This window comes from Protopterus annectens, chromosome 1.part0, assembly GCF_019279795.1.
Source record: "Protopterus annectens isolate FY-2018-M chromosome 1.part0, PAN1.0, whole genome shotgun sequence".
NCBI lineage: Eukaryota > Metazoa > Chordata > Ceratodontiformes > Protopteridae > Protopterus > Protopterus annectens.
This window is the reverse complement of record NC_056725.1, coordinates 1,305,692,436-1,305,716,834: the sequence shown is the minus strand read 5'-3', so window position 1 is coordinate 1,305,716,834 and position 24,399 is coordinate 1,305,692,436. Positions and strand designations below refer to the sequence as shown.

Sequence of the window (24,399 nt, the reverse complement as noted above, 5' to 3'; positions counted from 1 at the left end):
ATCCATTTCTGCTACAGACTACATGGGAAGCCTCCCCATAAGTCTGTTCTTACCCATTCCACTAGAACAGCCTACACTTCCACAGCATTCCTCAGAGGAGGTCCCACCAGAGACATATGGGAAGCTGCCTCCTGGACCTCTGTCCATACCTTTACAAAGCATTACCACCTACCTCTGTTCTCTAAGGCTAGGGCAGGGTTTGTCTCTGCAGTTCTGCTGGGCATGCTGACCCAAGCCTAGGTCTCTAACTAATCCTTCCGCCCCTCTCCTCAGCTTTGGGAATCCTCCCACAGGTGATGACTGCTACAGTATGAAGAACATACTACAGTTGTGTACACTTACCGTAAATGTAGATGTTAGAGTGTATTCACTGTTGCAGTCCTAGATGTCCTTCATTCAAACTGTTGTCTTGTCTCAGGCCAGGCCCAGCTTCAGTCGGCCGGATTCCAAAAGTCGGTCCGGTCCGCTGATCTGTCGACCAACCACCGTCATCGACTGGCCATCGGTTCGGGTCATCAAGCATCAAAGCATTTTATTTTCCTCAGTCTTTCTCTTGCAGGCCCGAAAGTTTGCGTAAAGTGCCGGTCGGGTCGCGAGACGGTCGATACTACTATGCTACTACACAACTAAAGACTTCTAAGCTAGATACCCCCGTTGACTCCTCTTTCTTGCAGCATGTCAGAAAAAAAACAATTTGTTAACCTGTGGAAACAAATACCTCCATAAAGATTTCCACTCTTACTGTCCAGAACAGTTTTTGGTTCTGATTTTGATTTTGCGTATGCCGGATCCTCCTCCCTCACCCAATCTACCAAAACGCGAAGATAAAGCTGAGGCCTTGCTAACAACTCTTGAATCGACCTCAGAAATTTTACCTACTACGTGGGGTTGATATCAGACAACACCATCCCTTGGATGTCTACCCCAGCAGTGGTGTGCTGCAGGCCTCCATTAAGGCCGCCAGGCAGGCTAGCAAGCAGCACTACTAAAAACAGTGCTGTTTAAACCCCCACATCCAGGCCCTCTTGGGCTCTCAGCCCCAGAGAAAGAGACCTAGGGAGGCCTGAGCCAGTGCAGTGTCCCTGATGAGATTCTGCTGATGAATCAGATAACTGAGACCAGCCAGGCTCCCTTCTCCACTTTTGAAGATTAATTCCTTGCATGCCATGAAACCTTGCATGCAATGGCAGAACGACTTAAACCCTAAATCCCTACAGGGAACAAATAGCAGCTCTCTAGGGCGAAAGTTAACCTGGGGGCATGCCAGTCAAAAACCCAGGCCTACCCTTTTGCAGATGTCAAGCAAGCCAGACCATCACAACAGATGCTTCAGGGCACTCATTCACCCCTCCCCAGAAATGGAATGACCTTGGAGCTGTGGGCCCTGGCCAGCTACAACATCCAGTTACAGGCAATATTTGTACCGGGAAAGACAATACTCTAGCAGACATATTAAGCAGAACCAACCGATGCCCCAATGCAATGAAGCTGCACCCAGACATCTATACACAGGTACTACTAAAATCAAGAGGAAGAACGCCCAAGGATAATCCTGATAGCTCCAAACTACAAGACACAACACTGGTACCCACTACTGAGGAGCATGTCTCGAACAATCTTTCCAGGTTAAAGACATTATTCTTGAAGCACGCAGACCTTCAAAGATAAAAAGACATTATTCTTGACGCAGACCTTCAACAAGAAGGAACTATGAATCAAGAATGTAAAACCTCCATACCACCATTACCAGCTTCTTGGGATTTAAACTTTGTGAAAAAAAAGTTGACACTGACACTATTTGAACCAGCAGCAACAGCAGACCTACAACACCTGTCATGCTTTCTACTACGACTACTTCAGCAAGGAGGGTTTCAGAAACTACAGGCCTTAATGGCAGTGCAACCAAACCAGGCAATCCTCTACCTACCTTTCTTCCCAACCCAGAAAACAGAGGGAAAGAATACTGCATACCTTGATGTACATACAGCAGCGCTACTACTTGGACAGAACAAAAAAACATTATCATCTATTTTTATAGCCTGCAAGAGGACCATACTACTGCATCTGGGGCACAAAAACTGAAGAAAAACCGGCTGGCTGCTGATGCTTATACCCAAGAGACAGAGAGATGACGCCGGGTGGGAGCGACATCAGCGAGCCGGACCCGACTTTGGAATCCGGCCGACTGAAGGCTGCCTGACGACAGGACAACCCAGTTGTTATTTCCCTCCATCCTTCCCCCTTATATCCTCTTTCCTTAGGGGGGAGATAAGCTCGTCACAGTGGCTTTCAGCCACCAGGACCACTTTACCATATTTCCTTGTGCTTCTGACAGGTTAGGGCAAGAAAAACTGATGCAATGTCGTCAGCTGCCTTGCTTCATAGCACTTGACTACCTGACGTCAGAATACAGGTGACAGTAGCCGTCACAGAAAAACACCAACTATCGTATTCAGGCCGGCCGAGGGCTACCACAGCAGGGATAACTCACAGGTGATGTCTGCAACAGTGCATACACTCTTAACATCTACATTTATGGTAAGTATACAAAACTCTTTCTATCATTCGCCAAGGGCATTACATGGTCTGGAAATCTCTGTTCCCCCTTTCATGGGCATTCCTCAGCCTTTTTTTCAGAGGTGCTTCAGTCTCTTGATTCAGGGAATTATTCAGGTAGTTCCAGTTTCCAAAAGGTGAAGGGGTTTTATTCCAGAATGTTCTTGGTCCCCAGGAAAGAGGGCAGTTGGAGACCTGTTTTGGATCTCTCACCTGAACACCTTTTTGAAGGTCCCTTCCTTTTAGATGTAGTCCCTTCAGCCTTTTCCCTTTGCTGCTTCCTCAGGCTTTTCTAGTTTCTCTGGACCTTAAGGATGCTTATCTTCATATCCCTATTCATCCCCATTTCAAGAAGTTTTTACATTTCTGTGTTGCTTCCTGGCATTTTCACTTCTCTGCTTTGGCCTCACTTCTGCCCCAAGGTTATTCACCTAATGCCTTACTCCTGTGATTGCTTTTTGCGGGCAAAGGGGGTTCTAGTCTTTTTCTACCTAGACAGCCTACTTTTTTCAGGCCGCCTCTTCAGAGATTCTACTGCAGCATCTTCACTTTTCTATATCTTTCTTGCAAAGCTTGTGTTTCACTATAAATTTTCAAAAGTTCTTCCTGAATCCTTCACAGGACCCAAGTGTTTCTGGGTTGCAAGATCTAGACTTTTCCAATGCTGGCGTCCCTGCCTCCTCTTAAGAACTTAACTCTCATTGTCTTCTTTCAGTCCATTCTTTCTGTGGCCTCAATTACAAACATGGAATTTCTGAGAGCTCTGGGTTTCATGGCCTCCACCATTCCTATGCTCTCTCTAGCCAAACTTCAGATGAGAAAACTTCATTGTTCTCGCTAAAGTCAGTTTGGCTTCAGCACTGTAATCCTCTAGATTTCAGTCCATCTTCTTCCATGCCTCAAGCTGGAATTTCAGTGGTGGATTTGGCAGTTATCACTCTATGCAGGGCTTCCTTTTCAGCCTCCACTCCCCTCTCGGGAGCTGTTCCCAGACTCTTCAAATGTAGGATGGTTGGCTTTCTTCAGCACTTTGAAAGTGCAGGGCCTCTGGTCGCTTCAACAAAGGAAAGACCACATCATTGTTAAAGAGGTGAGAGCTCTTCTGCTGGCTCTTCAAGCATTCCATCCTTTCTTCACTCCAGGGCCCCTCAAAGTACTTGCAGACAATAACAGTGATGTGGTATGCCAGCAAGCAAGGTTAGCACTTCAGGTGTGGGAGCTAGCTATCCAGTATCAATGTGGGAGCTAGCTATCCAGTATCAAGTGATGTTTCAGGCAGTTTACATTCCCTCAGGTCAGAACATTGTGGCAGATCCTCTGAACAAGTCCATATCACAATCCCATGAGTAGATGCTTCACAGGGATGTGTTTCTGGACATTGTCCACTAGTGGGGTACTGTATGAGAAACACTACTGATCTCAGAACAACTTCATTTGCTTTTTGCATCTTTCAGAAAAGGGAAAGGACCACCAGTCATTGTATAGTGTCTGTTGTGGTTAGCGCACTCTTTTTTGCTTTAAGTATAAGCATCTTCAAGGTCCATTCTACTATGGCAGCAACCACTACTGTTCACAAATTAGAAAATGCTGCATGTTGAATGCAGCGTCCTCTAATAGAACAGGTTTTGTTGTGCTTCTGTAGGTAGAAACCTGCATATGAGCAGGACTGTAGCTGAGTAAAATATTTTTAAGGTCCATTTACAAATCAGACGGTCTTGTCTGATTTCACCACCAACAGATCATCAGCTTATAAACTAACTTGAATCTCTGGAAATTGAAGGGCAGATTTATTATTGAATAAGCAAAATAGAATCAGTTCAGTAATTCAACTTCAGTGAACTCCACCTTTGAGATTACTTGTTTTGGGTTCTGAAATAACTTGGAGTAATGCATATTTTTAAACCCATTTGATAACACCTTCACCTCATCACAGCTTCATCAACCTTTTTATAGGCATAATGTGGTTTACAGATTGTACTGGCAAAAATCCTCTCAGGAGCCCTTGCTGTATGCATGCACCTGTGTGGGCTTCCAAGTCTACAAGTGTGAATGCTTCAAAGAGAGAGAAAAATAAAACTTAATTGGATTGGAACAGAATATGAACCTAATCAAACACTCATCAAGGAAGGACACCTTTTGTGGATGAATTGGCAATAATTTATCCACTTTATTGTTTAAGTAAACCATGATTTAAAAAAAAATAACTGTTAACTGATGCAACTACTTTACGTTACTACTTTTAAAATTGTGCCTCACTACCAATTACTTTGAATTTGAACTGAGATTTGAAGGTGCTGAAAGTATTTTTTTCTTTTAATACAATATATAGAACAGCACGAGTGTTGTATTTAACTGTTTGTGTACAGGTATCGAAGGTGGAAGCTGGGAGATGACATTGATCTTATTGTTCGATGTGAGCATGACGCAGTGATGACGGGAGCCAGCAGTGAAGTATCATTCATCAATGTCAAGACACTGAACGAGTGGGATTCAAGGGTAAGAATTTTACAGATTTTACTTTTTAGGGTGCAGTTGCCAGATATTAGCCACATTCTTTGTGTTTCACTTTTGCAGTCATTACATTTGGGTAATCTGCTTGCAGGTTGCCCTCAGTCGGCCTGATTAACAAAGTGTTGGGTCCTGTCGGTTGCTGTCCCTTCTTCCATGACGTCAGGTCGTCAGGGGTATAAAACATGCAGCCAACGCCATTACATCAGTCTTTCTTGCCGTGCGGTGCCCGAAGCAGAAGCAGTTCGCAAGTGCCAGTTGGCCGACTCCTGAAATTTTTGTTTTCGAGTTTTTCAGAACCGAAGTCTTCAACTAAAAGCTAAGTACCCCGTTGGGGAAACTTTTTCTTGCTCCTTACTGATGTCAGTAAAAGTTAATAATTGCATTATTTGTGGAAAGCAAATACCTCAAAGATTTTCATTCATACTGTATTCCTTGCCTAGGCCCTGACCATGATGTACCTTGCTGTCAGTTTTGTGCTTTATTTAATCAGCAGACTATCTATAGTCTGTATATTTTCACCTCTAATTATTTCAGTTCTCTGTTTAATTATCCAGAAATGTCATTGGTTAGCCATCCGACTACCGGGATTCTGAAAAAACGCAAAGATAAAGACAGAGACAGGCCGCCGAGGTCCGAAACTGCCGACGAAACTTCTCCTAAGCCAGTCACCAGTACTCAGTGAGGCACTTTCACAGCCCCTGATACCCACTACTTCTGATTCGCAGGCCTCTACTGAGACTCATTCGGAGTCCGGTATGCCGTGAGAGACTTCAACTATGGAACCTGCAGATGTCTACCTTGGATGGGTCCAGAGCCGCTGTGCAGGCACCGGCTTCTGAGGGTGTATTCAGGCCTACGATCTTGCATATTAAATCAACGCCTCCTTCATTACTAAGGCCTAAATCTCAATCCATGTCTAAGAAACTGATGCCCAGGCCACATGCTCAGGCCACTATGCCTAAAAAACAAATGATAAAAATGGCTGAAGAGCCAATAACTCTAATCAGGGGTAGCCAACCCCCCCCCCCTCCCCAAGAGGCCTAGTGCTGAGCTTGGTTATGAATCTTCTGATTAAAATTCTGTTTTTTCTGACTCTTCTGATGACTTGGATTTGTCCTTACCTACTTATGAGGATTCTGATGCAGAGGACTCTATTCCCTCTGCTTCCCCTTCTTAGGATTTTTCTTTTGGGGAAACCTTACATACTCTAAGGGAGCATTTTCACTGGGAAAGCCAGGGATTTTCTGATTCAAAAAAGAGGCTTAGGGATTTCCTTCTCCTACCTCAGCATAGGCTTTTGGCTATTCCTCCTGTACTAGACATTGTTGATGGTGCTTTCTCGGAATCCAGTTTGGCCCCTGATTCCCTGCTTCCTGCTCCCAGCAAACCTGACAGATACTACAGGATCCCTGAGTCCTACAAGTTCCTTTTCAAAAATCCTATTGCAGATCCAGAGACTATTTCACAGGGGCCCAAGGGCATTAAGGCTTCTACTGCTAAAATCCTACTCCTTCTGATAGAGACTCCAGGATGCTGGATAATAATCACTATAATCTTGGGTGATTTCAACTACCCTGGTATAGACTGGGCGAACTACCAATGTTCCAACTCCTATGCTCAGCGATTCATAGAATTTATAAATTCAAATGCCCTTGAACAACTAGTATGTTCCCCCACATATTGGATTTAATCATCACAAATATGGGCGCCCATTGTACCACACCCGCTATCACCCCCTTCTTGGTCAGATCCGACCACAGACTGATAACCCTGGACATCCTCACTCCTCCACCTCCCCCAATCAAAGAAACCATAGTCAAAAACCTTTCCAAAGCAAACTTCAAACTACTTGCATCTGAAGTGGAAAGCTTCACTATTCCCTTGCAGAAGGATAATGATATCCAGGGTGCGGAATCCTACACCAAGGCACTCTATATGCATCTTCAGGATTGCATGGACCGTGCTATCCCAAATAAAACCAAGACTCCTTCGTCAAGCAAGAAGAAACCAGTCTGGTGGACCTCGGCCGTAAGCAAACTTTACAATAAAAGGAGGAGACTTATACAAAAAAAGGCCAAATCTCAAGTAGAAAAATCATCCCTGATCAGCATTAGTAAGAAATTGAGGGCCCTCATCAAGTCAACTAAAGCTAATTTTGAAAAGAAAGTAGCCAAGGATAACCATAAGGCCTTCTATGGCTACCTCAAAAGCCTAAATGGCAATGCTCAGGTCTGTTCTGAGCTAGTACAAAATGGAACAAAATACACTGACCCTTCTGACATTGCCAACATCTTGGCTGACTGGTTCAGTGCAAATCCCCCCCCCCCTCACCACCTACAGGGCCTATTACCATTCTAGGGGATTGTGTAAGTCCAATTATTACTGATACGTTGGTTAACAAGGCTCTATCTAAAGCTAAAAACACTGCCTCCGTGGGACCAGATGGTGTCCCAGGCTGTCTCGTACGCGAGCTCCAAAAAGAATTAACCCCGCATCTTAATACCCTGTTCAGTCTCAGCCTCTCCACAGGATATGTGCCCATAGAATGACACACGGCAATGGTGGTTCCGCTACACAAGGGTGGGGCCACAACTGACCCTGGGAACTACCGACCAATAAGCCTGACCAGTCTGATCTGTAAGGCTATGGAGCGAATCATTATGGAACTCATAAATGGAGAGATTGGGAACCTCCAGTCGCTGGACCCCACACAGTTCGGCTTCGTCAAGGGCAGATCATGCCTCCTGAACCTGGTGGATTTCTTTGAGACAGTTACTCAGGCTATAGATAGGGGAAAAGGAGGTACACATGGCTTACCTTGACCTTGCTAAAGCATTTGACACCATTCCCCATTCAGGTATTATTGATAAGCTCGCCAGCCTGGGCATAAACCCTTATGTCACAAGATGGATCGCAAACTGGCTCTCAGACAGATCCCATAAAGTAAGAGTAGCGGGATCTATGTCCGAATCCAGACCAGTAACGAGTGGTGTGCCTCATGGCTCTGTCCTGGGGCCACTCCTGTTTGGCATATACTTCTCAGAAGTACAGGCAAGCACAGAAGGGCTGTGGCTGACTAAAGTTTGCGGACGACTGCAAACTGGGTGCTATAATAGAGTCTCCGGCCAACATGGAGATCCTCCAGAAGGGCCTAAATGAGACTGATACATGGTGTCAAAGCCATGGTCTCAAGCTAAATGCAAAAAAATGCGTAGTAATCCCCTTTGGAAAAAACAGAGTACCCGCAAACTACAACATAGGAGGTAATCCCCTGAAATCTGAAGAAGAAATAAGGGATCTAGGGACCCAAGTAGATAGTCAGCTTTCCTTTGATAACCATGTTGCCAAAGTGGTTAGAAAATCCTTCTATGTGACCCATCTGATCACGAAAAAGGGTTCGTGATCAAGATCTAAGGATGTAATGGTGCCCCTCTACTCTTCCCTCATCAGACCCATTATTGAGTACAACGCACCAATTGGAATGTACCTGGCTAGACATCTCCAGCAGCTGGAGAGACCACAAAGGTACCTAACCAAGAGGATTACTGGCCTCAAACAGTTGCCCTATGCAGCACGATTGAAAAGCTAAGACTGTTCTCTGTTGCATACCGCTTTCTCAGAGGCGATCTCTGTCTAACGTAGAGAGCCATGTCCAACCCAGAATTGTTGAACATGCTCCATCTTAGCAAAACCAAATCTACTCAAGCTGCACGCTCTAGGGATATAAACCTCAACACAACAATGAATAGAACATGCTGGAGGGATAGATTCCTCTCAAGAGAGACTTCCCTTACTATGGAACAGGGTCCCGATCTACATAAGACAGAGCCCCTCGCTATCACTTTTCAAGAGGAACCTTGATGAGTGGATGGGTAACAGAAAGTTCACACCGGGGATCACACCAACAGCACTACTAGATAGGGGCCAAGGGTACTAGCTGCTAGTACAAGGGTCTAGGGAAATACTAAAGGGGCGGTGAATACCGCACAGCGTGGCTAGGCTAATATATGCCTTCAGGCAGATAGCCCAGTACCAACCTATGAACCTATAGATGGGGTAAAAAGGTTTATACTTCAGCAACCTTGGCAATTAGAGCGTTAAACTGCCACTTTCATATGTTAAAATATCAGCAACATGTTATTGGGAATGCTTAAACAGAATGATGTTGATTCCTGACTGTGTGGAAAATAAAGACTTGAAGGATTTAATGCATTCTGCTGAACAAGTTGGAAAACATACTTTGCAATGTGGTTTTGATTCGTTAGAGGCCTCTTGCAGGACTGCTGTTACTGAGTCTCTGCTTAGAAGGCATGCTTGGCTTAAGGAGCAATCTTTGCCTGATCATGTTAAACCTAAATTGTTGGATGCTACTTTAAATCAGGACCGCCTGTTTGGCAACAAGGCTGAAGAAGTTCTTAAAAAGATGGAAGATAAAGCTAAATCTATGCAAACTGTTAAAGGTTTTTTACAAGTTCAGCCTCCTAGATTTAGTAGGCACTGGCCTTCTAAAAATTGGTCCTTTCCAGCCCCTTCCAGGTCCTCTCAAACCAAACCCAGACACAGCAAAAACCCCCGGTTTCAGTCCCAGGGGACTCAAAGAAATAAGCAGTGGGGGGCCTCCACTTCCAAGTCTGGGAATAACAAGACACCCCCCCCATGGTAAACTGTCTCAGTGACTTCCTGTTAAAATTTCCAAGCACTTATCTTCTGACTGCCCCTTTTGGGGGAAAGATGGCTCTTCATGCAAAGAACTGGGAACTCATTACCCAGGACAAATGGGTTTTAAATATAGTGTCCCAGGGATACAGATTTCATTTCCACACATTGCCAATGCCAAGTGGATGGTTGGACCTACCCCCAAATCAGTGGGCAGAGGCTCAAAAACAACTTTCTCTCTCAAGCATGGAGTTTATTCAACTGGTACCAGAAGAGGAAAAGGGACAAGGTTTCTACTCCAGACTTTTCCTGGTACCCAGAAAAGACAAATCATGGCATCCAATCCTGGACCTGTTTTATCTAAACACCTTTCTGGAGATTCCAAAATTCAAGATGCTGACTCTTCAATTACTTCCTATGCTAGGCAAAGACGCCTGGTTGGCAACACTAGATTTAAAAGAAGCATACCTGCACATCCCAATCGGGGAATCTTGCAGAAGATACCTACACTTCAAAGCAGGCTACACGCACTATCAGTTCTCTGCACTGCCTTTTGGCTTATCTACTTCACCCATGGTATTCACAAAGTGCCTAGCTCCAGTTATTGCATTTTGCAGGCAAAGAAATATTCAAATATACCCATACCTGGACAATTGTCTAATTCAGGCAAAAAGCCAGGACATACTTTTGAATCATCCGGCGTTTGTAAAAAGGGTTCTAACTTGTCTGGGGTACACCGTAAATGAAAAGAAATCACAACTGGTACCCTGTCAACAATTTACATTCCTGGGAGCAAGCTTGAGTACAACTTACCTCACCAAAAAGCAAATTCATTTTACAACCTACTTCAAACATTCAGTGAGACAAATACTGCAAGCCTTGGGGTTCATGGCCTCCTGCATTCTTCTAATTCCATATGCAAGACTGCATTTGAGGAAACTACAGTGGTATCTAAAAAGCCTATGGAGTCAACATTCTCACAGTCTAGAAACAATGATTCCTTTCATGCCTTGCCTACGCCTAGAGTTCCTTTGGTGGGCAGAGGCCTGCCACCAAAACAAGGGACTACCTTACCACACCCCAACAGATAACAGATTATGCATGGGGCTCGTAAATGGTCAAATGCACCTGCATATCAATCAAAAAAAATGTTAGCTGTACAGATGACAGCCTTCAAGGACTACATTCTTCCAGGACAACTAATGGACAACGCTGGAAAATGGACAAGCTGTTATATAGGGGTACACATTCTTACCCCCTCTGCAGACTAGCTGTGGCATTGTGGAACACAGCCTTGAGCTGCCAAGTGCACCTACAAGCTCAATTCCTGCCAGGAAAATTAAATACACTGACAGACTGACTATAAACAGAAACCTCATGGACCTACACGAGTGGAAACTGGAACCAAGGATTTTCAACATGTTGACAAGCAAATTTGTCTCTCCCCAGAACTACCAATTGGACAAATTTTGCACAAGGACTCCCCACAAACAAGCCTGGAAAGTGGATGCGCTGTTCTTCAGCTGGAAAAACCTATCAGTCTATGCCTTCCCCCTGCTACCTCTGCTCTCCAAAATACTACTAAAAGTCAAACAGGACAAACTAAGGATGATTTTGATTGCTCTAGACTGGCCGCACAAACACTGGTACCCCCTCCTGCATAGTGTGTCACGGTTATCTCCATGGCACCTGCCTCAGGCTCCTTCCCTGCTCTCTCAGCAGGAGAACCAGATTCTGCACCCTCTGCTTCCAACACTGAACCTTGCAGCCTGGCTAATTACTTAAACTCTCCCTTACCATCCCTTAGCAAACCTGTGATGGATGTCATCTTAGAGGCAAGGAGGCATAGTACTAGAAAATCTTATGCTGAAAAATGGAAAAGATTCTGTGCCTTTTACCAGTCTCAAGGGATGAGCACAGCAGCGCCCAATTTACCTCAGATTTTACAATACTTAACTGAGATGCTTCACAAGGGCCTATCTTTTTCCTCCATTAAAATCCATGCCTCAGTCATTTCAGCTCATTATAACACAGAACCTTCCCTCTTCTCTCATCCACTGCTCAAGCAGTACCTCAGACAGACAACCCCAGCCTTGGACCTTAACTTGTATTGGAGAAACTCACTCTACCTCTTTCAGCTGCTACTGCAGACTTAAAATTTCTTTCTTGGAAAACAGCTTTCCTTTTAGCAATCACTTCAGCTAGAAGGATATCTGAATTACAGGCCCTTATGGCAGTGGAGCCTTTCATCATCTTTCATGCGGACAGGGTGTCCCTCATAACCAATCCATCTCTTAATCCGTCCATTCATTTGCCAACCTTCTTTCCCAATCCACAGAACAAAGGGGAACTGATTCTGCATTCCTCGGATGTGCACAGACAAGTTAGATTTTGCTTGAACAGGACTTAACCTCAAAGAAAATGTGAACAACTTCTGGTAGCATTTGCTGCAGGGGCAGAGGGGAAGGCTATTTCAAAACAAACAATTTCTAAATGGATAAGCCATTGCATTCATTTCTACTATAAGCACAATGGAAAACCTGTTCCCCAGGGGATCGGACCTCACTCCACTAGGGCTGCATCTACTTCTACAGCCTTTCTCAGAGGTGTTCCTACCAGGGACATCCTAGAGGCTGCTACGTGGAGTTCTGAATTTTCTCTAAATCCAGAGCTGACTTTGCCACTGCAGTCTTGCAGGGCTTTATAGCTGGCCCTAATGCTTTCTAAAGTCCTCCCCCCAGCCATAGCTTTTGGAATCTACCCAAATGTAATGACTGAAACAGTGAAACACCAAGAACACATAGTACAGTTGTGTACACTTACCATAAATGTAGATATTAGAGTGTATTCACTGTTGCAGTCTTGGTTATCCTCCCTCCTGCCCGCTAACTTATTTTGGCTATACCTCTACTTTCCTTTAGTGTGCTTAAAAGCCTTTTTGGTGTATTTGCTTTTTTGTTGGAGGTATACCTTTGTGTTTTTTTGTTTAATTGCTCCCCATTAGGGGGGGGGCACCTGACATCTGAGGCAAGAAAAACTGATGTAATGGCGTTGGCTGCATGTTTTATACCCCTGATGTCATGGAAGAAGGGACAACAACTGACACAGGACCCAAGACTTTGTTAATCAGGCCAACTGAGGGCTATCTGCAAGCAGATAACGCAAATGTAATGACTGCAGCAGTGAATACACTCGAACATCTACAATTGTGGTAAGTGTACACAACTGTACTTTTTAGGTGGTTTTGCTTCAGTGCCATAAGATAATTATGTGGATGATTACAGCAATCGGTAGATGTAAAACAGAAGACTGATCCTGGATAGAATGCCAGTCTGTTGCAGTGTGTGTGTGTGTGTGTGTGTGTGTGTGTGTGTGTGTGTGTGTGTGTGTGTGTACACTCCAAGTCTGTCAGATTGTGAGGGCATCTCTTGTGCACAGCCCTCTTCAGGTCATCCCCATAGATTTTCTATTGGATTTAGGTCTGGGCTCTAGCTGGGCCATTCCAAAACTTTAATTTTCTTCTGGTGAAGCCATTTGTTTCTTGATTTGGATGTATGCTTGAGGTCATTGTGGTGTTGAAAGGTGAAATTCCGCTTCATCTTCAGCTTTCTAGCAGATGCCTGAAGGTTTTGGGCCAAAAGTGACTGGTATTTAGAACTGTTCATAATTCCCTCTACCTTGACTAAACAGTTCCAGCTGAAGAAAAGCAACCCCAAAGCATGATACTGCCGCCACTATGTTTCATCATGAGGATGGTGTTCTTTTGGTGATGCAAAGTGTTGTTTTTTTGCACCAAATGTTCCTTTTGGAATTGTGGCCAAAAAGTTTAACCTTCATCTTATCAGACCATAACACATTTTCCCACATGCTTTTGGGAGACTTGATGTATTGTTTTGCAAATTTTAGCTGGGCCTGGATGTTTTTCTGTCTAAGACAAGGCTTCCGTCTTGCAACCGTACCCCATAGTCCAGACCTATGGAGAATACTGGAGATTGTTGTCACATGTAGTATACAACCAGTACTTGCCAGAAATCCCTGCAGCTCCTTCAGTGTTGCCGTAGGTCTCTTGGCAGCCTCCCTGACCAGTTTTCGTCTTGTCTTTTCATCAATTTTGGAAGGACGTCCAGATCTATGCAAAATCACTGTTGTCCCATATTTTCTCCACTTTTTGAGGACTGTCTTCACTATGTTCCATGGTATATCCAGTGCTTTAAGGGTATGCACACTTGTGCAACCAGCTTATTCTACATTTTTTATGTTTTATATTTTTTCCTCTAACAGATTTGTTTGTTTTTCAATTGAATTGTACAGGTTATATGTCACATTAGAAGTGGGAAATGTTTTGAAATGATTTATTGTGGTCTCATTTTTTTTTTTTTTATATCACAAATACCTGACATTTTAACAGGGGTGTGTACACTTTTTATATCCACTGTATGTATACTTACACGTGTCTGTGTGTATATATGTGTGTGTGTGTGTATATATATATATATATATATATATATATATATATGTGTGTGTGTGTGTGTGTGTATGTATATATATATATATGTATATATATATATATATGTATATATATATCATACACGTGCATGTATGTATCTGTGTCTGTGTATGTATATATATAAATGTGTGTGTGTGTGTGTATATATATATATATATATATATATCTAGTGAGAGAGAGAGACACGCATATATATTTAGATATATGTACACACCACACACCAGTGGGCATCATAGAGGATTGTTGGCTCAGGTTATTTGAGGTTTTTGGGGTGTAGGAGAAAATGAAGTGCCAGGGAGATGCCCACACAGAGAGGGTATGCTTGATTTCACACATGTAGCATACTAGCCAGTAATGAAGCTGGAGAACCAGTGTCAATATTGACAGCTGCATTTCTGTCATGGTGAAAGTTTTTCTGTATACAATTTCAGGGTCTAATGAAAGAGCCTTCTTCCCAAACTGTAGTCTGAGCAAGACAATACCTCTCAGATTTGGGATACATGGAGTCATGTATTTTTGTTCAAACCCCATGCAAGATCACATGAAAGCTTATCAGTGAATCCAGGAAAATATATAGAATCAAGTCACTGGCACTCTTAACGTAACCATTTCTATTCAGAGTTTAGTAAAGAAATGTCTGCAGTGGCAGGGTTCTGTAATCTTGGCAGAAGGAATGCAGTTGATGCCTCCATCTTGTAGTAATTAATAGATTCTTCTGGTTATGCTGGTGAGGACACTTCAAAGATATATCAGTGCAGGTCTTTTTGACTTTGAGCATTTCTCTGTACATCATCATAAAAGATGAAAGGAATGGAAGTGATTGAGAGACGAAAAGCAGGAGTAAGGCAAGAACGACATGTAATCATCCTAGTCATCCCATTGACATTTGAAAAAGTGTTCAGTGACAGTCTGGTCACTGGAGGTTTGGCATCATGCTTTAGTGGAAACTTAGTCCTCTTCCCATGACCGGTAATGTCCTTCAAGGATGCATCTGCATTCCTTACAAATGGGTTGTCCTGTATTCCTTCTCCGCTCTGTCAAAAGTTCCCCCAATGCCTTAGCCAAATTTCCCCTACTAGTATAAATACCATTTCAGGTATCTCATGAAAAGAGGCTACTAGCCTAGAGAGACTAACCCAGTCAACAAAGGCAGAGTTATTTTTTCCAGCATTGTTTCAGTAAACCCATGTTAGGCTGCAGTGAAAAGGATCCCCCACTTTCATTGGTTCACTTCTTGCTTCCGTTCTAGGCACAGTGGAAGCCCAGCGAAGTAGGAACAATCATCGTAAAGGTACAAGGAGGTTGTGTCAGCAAGGAGTATTAGAAGGAAAAGTGGGAGTATGCGGAAGTTGCATTGGGTACAAAGGCAGTTAGACCTTCACAAGAGGTTAAATTAAGCAGCTCAGAAGTTATGAAGGTAAGCGAGCCTTCAGAAAATGCAGTTTTGTGTAACATTAGGGAAGGTGGTCAAACCTTCACAAGATTCTGAAATGTCTTCCAGCAGAGACTTTCGATGATGAGAGTGAGCGCTAGAATGGGTGTATTATTGCAACCCTGCAGTCAGAAGGGTTGCTGGATGTTTAATTACAGAACTTAGTTTTGCAGAGTAAACCAGAGAGTGAGAAAACTGTTTCATGGGTAGACATAATGGACAGACTACAGAAAGAATAAGCAGAAGTTGTAGTGAAGGTGAAAAAGTGGTATCTGGCTAAGGTAAAGGAGGGAGAGAGGAGGGAAGAGAAGAATACAGAACTGAAGTATTTAGTAAGAATTAATAGCAAAGAAAAAAAAAGGACTAGATTTGGGATAATGTAATAACACCATTTGGTACTTCTCCAGAAGAGGTGTAAGAGCTTTTATACATTTTAATAAAGACACATTATGATATTATATTTGAATCAGGACAATGTATGGAGATGTTTTTGGGACAATATGAGTTGAAGAAAAACTGTAACCCATGGAATTCATATTCTTTCCCAGTATTTAACAGAGAACAAAAAAAAAAATGTTTGTTCATTTCCAAACTAAAGTTGTAAAACTGACATTAAAAGAATACGTAGACTGTGTGTAAAGATGTGATGTACATTTCTAAAATTTATGATAGAGTTTTGTAGACTAGGGGTTGGGAATGTAGTATTGTATTAAAAAATGGAAAATGAAAAGTTTGTGCACATCCCAAGTATGGCAAATGTAGATGGGGAATAAAGGTATAGTGAAATATTGGGGGTAACAAAAAACTCTTTTTTTTTTTTTTGTGGAAAAAGTGACCACTTAATAATTTTGGTAAAAGATGATGATATATCTGTGGCAAAGTGGGCCATGATGCAAAAATATGTGAATCAGAATATTTTACATGTGAGAAAAATCATTTATGGGTGGATTGTATGGAGCTGTATTGAACAAGAGAAAGAAATAGAACAAAGCAAGAAAACGTAAGGTAAATAATAATAGAAATTGCAATGATAGAAGAAGAAAACATAGTAAAAGAAAAACGTGAAGGAATGTCAGAAATAAGTGAAATAGAGATGAATGGGTGAGTAGTGAAAAGAAAAAAATCCATTCGGAAGAGGATAAAAGAGGAAAATAACATTAATTGGCTTGGATATGAAAGAAAATAAGAGGGAAAGAATAATAAGGTGGAGTAGAAGTAAGACTAAGAAAAATAAACGAACAGCTGAGAATTTTAGCAATTGCTAATAGCATAAAAAATGTAAAACGGAGTAGTGGTATTAGAACAGTTAGAATATATAAATATATTAACAGAAAAAGAGAAATTGCAAACACAGAAATTAAGAGTGAAATTATTTGAAATATAGGGAAATAAATGTGTTCAGGCATCAAAATATTATGTAAAAAATCATTAAAGATTTTGGATTTTACCTCCCTTATAATGGGTAGAGTAGTAATAGATGTGAGGTGGAAAGATTGGGTCTGCAGAATTATAGCAATTTATGCATATGTGACAAAGAAAAGAAGAGAAATGTTGAAGAAAATTCTAGATTATGTGAGTGTAAACATGGATTTAATATTAATTGGTGAATGAATTGTGATTTAAGAAGAAAAAGGGGTGGTGATATAAAAAAATGGTAGACATAATCAAAAGTGGAAAGTTAAATATTTGGAACAATAAGCAGTATACTTCTAAAAGATGTAATCTAAGAACAGAAAGAGATTATTTCTGAAATTTTAGAAGCAATACAAGAAAGGACAATGTATGCAGGATTTTCAGTTAATTTGGCAATTTGGATAGAATTCAAGAAAATGGATATCTAAAGTGGGTAAAGGTATCAAGAGTGAATGAAAACTTGGATTAAAAAGGTATAAAAATAAGGCAGTTGTGGAAAGATCATTTGGGAATGAAAGAATTCTGTAAGAATTGCACATCATGGTGGATACGTTTTAGAGAGAAATATAAAAATGTTATTTGGGATGGCAAGCTATAAAAAGAAAAGGGAAAATATAAAAAATAAGCAAATATGCATTTGTAGGCTTGGTAAGAAGGAAAGATTTTTTGATAGAAATAGATGAATCAAGAGAAGATCAAAAAACATTTAACAAATGTATTATCTTTAAAGGGAAAAAGAGGTGGCACCTTATTTGAGTAGTATAGTGGAAGAAAAAATGGTAAGAGAAATGAGCAAAAAGTGAGTAGTCAACATGAAGTAATAAATGCAGTAAAAGAACATATAGAAAAACATCTAAAGAAAATCAGATTAAAAGAAAAATGTGGAACATTGAAGAACAATGTAATAAAGATTTTAGAAAGAAATGGAAGAAATGAGTAATACATTAAGGTTGGTAAATCTAGAATCGGCAACTGGACTGAATGGGATAGAATATCATATGTATAGAGATATGTTACACTTGCAGAAGTATTTTGACCAAGTGCTAAAGAATGGTTACAGAAAAGTTTTGGATGGGAAGAAATGTGTGTTGGAGCTATGAAATGTATATGGAGCAAAGGGGGGGGGGGGGGAGAAATTAGAGGCCAATAGATGTTCTTCGTGTTTCACTGTTGCAGTCATTACATTTGGGTAATCTGCTGGCAGGTTGCCCTCAGTCAGACTGATTAACAAAAGTCTTGGGTCCTGCGTTGGTTGCTGTCCCTTCTTCCATGACGACAGGTCATCAGGGGTATAAAACATGCAGTCGACTGCATTACATCAGTCATTCTTGCTGCGCGGTGCCCGAAGCAGAAGCGGTTCACAAGTGCCGGTCGGCCGACTCCTGAGATTTTCGTTTTCGAGTTTCAGAACCGAAGTCTTCAACTAAAAGCTAAGTACCCCGTTGGGGGAACTTTTTCTTGCTCCTTACCGATGTCAGTAAAAGTTAATAATTGCATTACCTGTGGGAAGCAAATACCTCATAAAGATTTTCATTTGTACTGTATTCCTTGACTAGGCCCTGACCACAACATACCTTGCTGTCGGTTTTGTACTAAATTTAATCAACGCACTATTAAATGTCGGTATATTTTTGCTTCTAAATATTTTGGCTCATGATTTAATTATCCAGAAATGTCGTCGGTTAGCAATCCGACTACCGGAATACCTAAAAAATGCAAAGATAAAGACAGAGACAGGCCGTCGCGGTCCAAAACTGATGACGCTTCTCCTAAGCCAGTCACCAGTTCGCCGGTACTCAGTGAGGCGCTTTCGCAGCCCCTGATACCCGCCACTTCTGATTCGCAGGCCTCTACTGAGAAGCATTCGGAGTCCGGTATGCCGCGAGATGCTTCAATTATGGAATCCGCGAATGTCTCTACCTTAGATGGGTCCGGAGCCGCTGTGCAGGCACTGGCTTCTGAGGGTGTTTTCAGCCCTACAGATTTGTATATTAGACCGATGCCATCTTCAAAACTAAGGCCAAAATCTAAAACTGTCAAAAAAAACGATGCCTGGGCCACATGTGCAGGCCCCTATGCCTAAAAAAAACAAATGATCAAAATGGCTGAAGATTTAATTACTCTGATCAGGGGTAGCCAACCCCCTCCTTCTAAGAGGCATTGGCAAGACATTGATTATGAATCTTCTGAACAGGATTCTATTTCTTCTGAATCTTCTAATGAACAGGATTTGTCTATACATACATATGAGGACTCTGATGCAAGAGATTCCATTCCTTCTGCTTCTCCCCCTGAGGATTTTTGTTTTGGGGAAACTTTACATACCTTAAGGGAGCATTTCCACTGGGAAAGTCAGGATTTCTCTGAATCTAAAAAGAGACTTAAGGATTTTCTTCTTCTTCCTCAGCATAGGCCTTTGTCTATACCTTCTGTTTTAGACATTGTTGATGATGTTTTTTTCAGAATCTAGTATGGCTCCTGATTCTCTGCCTCCGGCTCCTTTTAAGCCAGACAGGTACTACAAAAATCCTATTGCAGATCCTGAAACCATTTCTCAGGGTCCCAAGGGCATTAAGGCCTCCACTGTTAAAAATCCTACCCCTTCTGATAGAGATTCCAGGGCACTGGATAGATGGAGTAAGAAGGTTTACACTTCTGCAACTTTGGCAATCAGGGCTTTAAACTGTCAATTTCATATGCTTAAATATCAACAGCATATCATGGGACTGCTTAAACAGAAAATGATGTTAATTTTTGACTGTGTGGAGAGTAAAGATTTACAGGATTTATTGCATCCAGCTGAACAAGTTGGAAAACGTACTTTGCAATGTGGTTTTGATTCTTTTGGAGGCCTCTTGCAGGGCTGCTGTAACTGGGTCTGTGCTAAGAAGGCATGCTTGGCACAAAGAGCAAACTCTGCCTGATCATGTTAAAGCAAAATTGTTGGATGCTCCTTTACAACAGGACCGTCTCATTGGTAATAAGGCTGAAGAAGTTTTAAAAAAGATGGAAGATAAAGCTAAATCTATGCAAACTGTGAAAGGTTTGTTACAAGTGCAACCTCCAAGATTTAGTAGGCACTGGCCTTCTAAGAACTGGTCCTTTCCAGTTCCTATGAGAACCACTCAAGTCAAACCCAGAACATTACAAAGGCTCCAGGTTTCAGTCACAAGGGACTTTTAGAACAAAACAATGGGGAGCCTCCACCTCCAAATCTGGAAACAACAAAGCACTTCCCTGTGGTAAACAGTCTCAGTGACTTCCCTGTACAGTTACCAAGCACTTGCCTCTTAGCTGCCCCTTTGGGGAGAAAACTGGCACTTCATGCAAGAAAGTGGGAACTTATAACCCAGGACAAATGAGTTTTAAATATAGTATCCCAGGGATACAGATTTCATTTCCACACGTTGCCAATCCCAAACGGATGGCCAGACCTGCCCCCAAATCAGTGGCCAGAGGCCCAGAAACAAGTACAGCCCCTCATGAACATGGGGGCTATTCAGCCAGTACCAGAAGAGGAAAAGGGACAAGGTTTCTATTCAAGACTTTTCCTGGTACCCAGAAAAGACAAATCATGGCATCCAATTCTGGACTTATCTACTCTAAACTCATTTCTGGACATTCCAAAATTCAAGATGCTGACTCTTCAACAGTTGCTTCCTATGCTAGGCAAAGATGCCTGGTTGGTAACTCAAGACTTAAGAGGCTTACCTGCATATCCCAGTCAGAGAATCTTACAGAAGATACCTCCGCTTCAAAGCAGGCTACTTGCATTACCAGTTCTCTGCACTGCCTTTTGGCTTATCTACTGCGCCCAGGGTCTTCACAAAGTGCCTGGCTCCAGTAATTACATTTTGCAGGCAAAGAAATATTCAGATATAGCCATACCTGGATGATTGTCTAATTCATGCAGAAAACAAGGACATTCTTGTAAAGCATCTGGCATTTGTAAAAAGGGTTCTAACTTGTCTATGGTACACCATAAACAAAAAGAAATCACAAATGGTACCCTCTCAAAAAATTACATTCCTGGGTGCAAACCTGAATACAACTGCCCAGATGGCTTACCTTACACCAGAAAAGCAAATTCATTTGGTAACTTACTTCAAACAGGTGTCCACAAAAACCCTGCTATCTACAAAACAAATTCTGCAAGCCATGGGGTTCATGGCCTCCTGCATTCTTCTAATTCCATATGCAAGACTGCATATGAGGAAACTTCAGTGGTACTTAAAAAGTCACATTGTCACGGCCTGGAAACAATGGTTCCTATCATACCTTGCCTGTGATTAGAGTTCCTATGGTGGGCAGAGGACTGCCATTCACTCCACCCCCTGCCGCCCAAACCCTAACAGACTCATCAGACTATGCTTGGGGGGCTCATCTGGCAGGGAAGTGCATTCAGGGTAAATGGAGCCCAAATCAAATGCACCTTCATATCAATCATAAAGAGATGCCAGCTGTACAGAATGCACTGACAGCCTTCAAGGACTACCTTCATCCAGGACAATTACTGATAGACAGACAACACCAAAGTTATGTGGTACATAAACAAGCAGGGGGTACACACTCCTACCCCCTTTGCAGAATAGCCATGGCATTGTGGAACACGGCCTTGACCTACCAAATACAACTACAAGCTCAATTCCTGCCAGGAAAGCAGAATACTCTGGCAGATGAACTAAGCAGAAATCTCATGGACCCACACGAATGGAAACTGGAACCACGGATTTTCAGCATGTTGACATGCAAATGGGGGAGCCTAGACATAGATCTTTTTGCCTCACCCCAGAACTATCAGTTGGACAAATTCTGCACAAGAACTCATCACAAAAAAGCCTGAAAAGTGGACGCTTTATCTTTCAGCTCTTTCAGCTGGAAAAACCTATCAGTCTATGCCTTTCCACCTCTGCTCTACAAAGTTCTACTAAAAGTCAAACAGGACAAACCAAAAATGATTCTGATTGCTCCAGGCTGACCTCGCCAACACTGGTACCCACTCCTGAGCAATGTGTCACCTTCCACTGCGGCACCTGCCTCAGACACCTTACTTTCAGCAGAACAACCAAATTCTGCACACTCAGCTCCAAACTTTGAATCTTGCAGCATGGCTAATCACCCAAATTCACCCTTAGCATCCCTCAGCAAACCTGTGATGGATGTCATTTTGGAGGAGAGAAGGCCTAGTACTAGAAAATCTTATGCTGACAAATGAAAAAGATTCTGTGCCTGGAATCTGTCACAAGGAATAAGCACAGCAGTGCCCAATATTCCTCAGATTTTACAATACTTAACTGAGATGCTTCACAAGGGCTTGTCCTTTTCTTCCATAAAAATCCATGCCTCAGCCATTTCAGCTCATTACAACACAGAACCTCCCCTCTTCTCTCATCCTCTGCTAAAGCAGTATCTCAGAGGGGCCAAAAACTTAAGACCGCCTGAGAGAGCTCCAACCCCTGCCTGGGACCTCACTTTTTTGTATTGGAAAAACTCACTCTCCCTCCTTTCGAGCCAGCTGCTACTGCAGACTTAAAATTTCTCTCCTGGAAAACAGCTTTCCTTTTAGCGGTCACTTCAGCTAGAAGGATTTCTGAATTGCAGGCTCTTATGGCAGTGGAGCCTTTCATTATTTTTTATGCGGACAGAGTGTCTCTCAGGACCAATCCATCCTTCATGCCTAAGGTGGTATCCAGTGTGGCTCTTAATCAGACCATTCATTTGCCAACTTTCTTTCCCAATCCACAAGGGGGAGCGGATTCTGCATTCATTGGAATGTACACAGACTACTTAGATTTTACTTAAACAGGAAAAAATCTCTAAGAAAATCAGAACAACTACTGGTGGCACTTGCTGCAGGGGCAGAGGGAAAGGCTATTTCAAAGCAGACTATTTCCAAATGGATAAGCCATTGCATTTGTTTCTGCTATATGCGCCATGGTAAAACTATCCCCCAGGGGATCCGATCTCATTCCACCAGGGCTGCATCTACTTCTACAGCCTTTGTCAGACGTGTTCCTACCAGAGACATTCTAGAAGCTGCTACCTGGCGCTCAGTTCATACGTTCACCAAACATTACCATTTACCTTTCTTCTCTAAATCCAGAGCTGGCTTTGCCATTGCTGTCCTGCAGGGCCCTATAGCTGGTCCTAATGCTGTATAAATCCATCCTCCCAACCATAGCTTTGGGAATCTACCCAAATGTAATGACTGCAACAGTGACGCACGAAGAACATAGCACAGTTGTGTACACTTAAATGTAGATGTTCAAGTGTATTCACTGTTGCAGTCCTGGTTACCCTCCTTCCTGCCCCTTGTTTTTCTCTTGCTATACCTCTACTTTCTTTTACTATGCTTAAAAGCCTTTCTGGTGTATTTGCTTTTGTTTGGAGGTATATTTTTTTGTGTTTTTTTTAATTTTATATATATATATATATATATATATATATATATATATATATATATAATTTTTTTTTTGCTCCCCATTTGGGGGGCACCTGACATCTGGGGCAAGAAAAACTGATGTAATGGCGTCTGCTGCATGTTTTATACCCCTGCCGACCTGACGTCATGGAAGAAGGGACAGCAACCGACGCAGGACCCAAGACTTTGTTAATCAGGCCGACTGAGGGCAGCCTGCCAGCAGATTACCCAAATGTAATGACTGCAACAGTGAACACACTCGAACATCTACATTTATGTTAAGTGTACACAACTCTACTTAGCAGTTCCGACTACAAGAGTTTCATGAAAATAATGGTAAGGAGACTGGAAAATAATTAAAATATAAGAGGATACAGTATTTGGAAAAAAGGGAAAGGAAAGCAAGAATTACTAAAGATGGTAAGAGAAATTGTAGATGAAATGAGTAGGAAAACAGAAGTTAAAATCATGGCAGGTGACTTGAATAAAGCATGTGACAAAATACAACATGAAGTCTTGTGGGATTTAATGAGAGAAGAGAACATAAGTGAGAAGATGCATTTTTTTCGTTACAGCGTATGAGAAAGTAATGTAAAAGTGTTAGTGAATGGATGATTAAGCCGGGAAGTAGAGTAGTATAAGATGGGGATGTCTAGCTGTTAGTGTTTTACTTGCATTTGTCATAAATGCAGTGGTTAGTAAAATAAATACTTCATTAAAGATAGTAGAATATATGACTACAGAAGAGTAACAGTTATTTTTTCATATGCAATTTTATTAATAACCAAGACAAAAGACTGGATGAAGGAAGCTTTTAAGATACTTAATAAGTATTTGAGGGCAATAGGCTTGAACAAAAACAGATAAGAGCATAGGATTAGGGGAAGAAGGTAAGATAAGGAA

At 42.1% G+C, this 24,399-nt stretch overlaps 1 protein-coding gene across 1 annotated transcript in view; it reads left to right on the top strand.

Annotated features, from left to right (window-relative positions):
• Positions 1–24,399, top strand: part of EIF3D (eukaryotic translation initiation factor 3 subunit D) — a 1,307,751-nt gene that overhangs the window by 997,064 nt on the left and 286,288 nt on the right. The window contains 1 exon segment of the mRNA XM_044070941.1: positions 4,923–5,052. Coding sequence (XP_043926876.1) covers positions 4,923–5,052 — 130 coding nt within the window.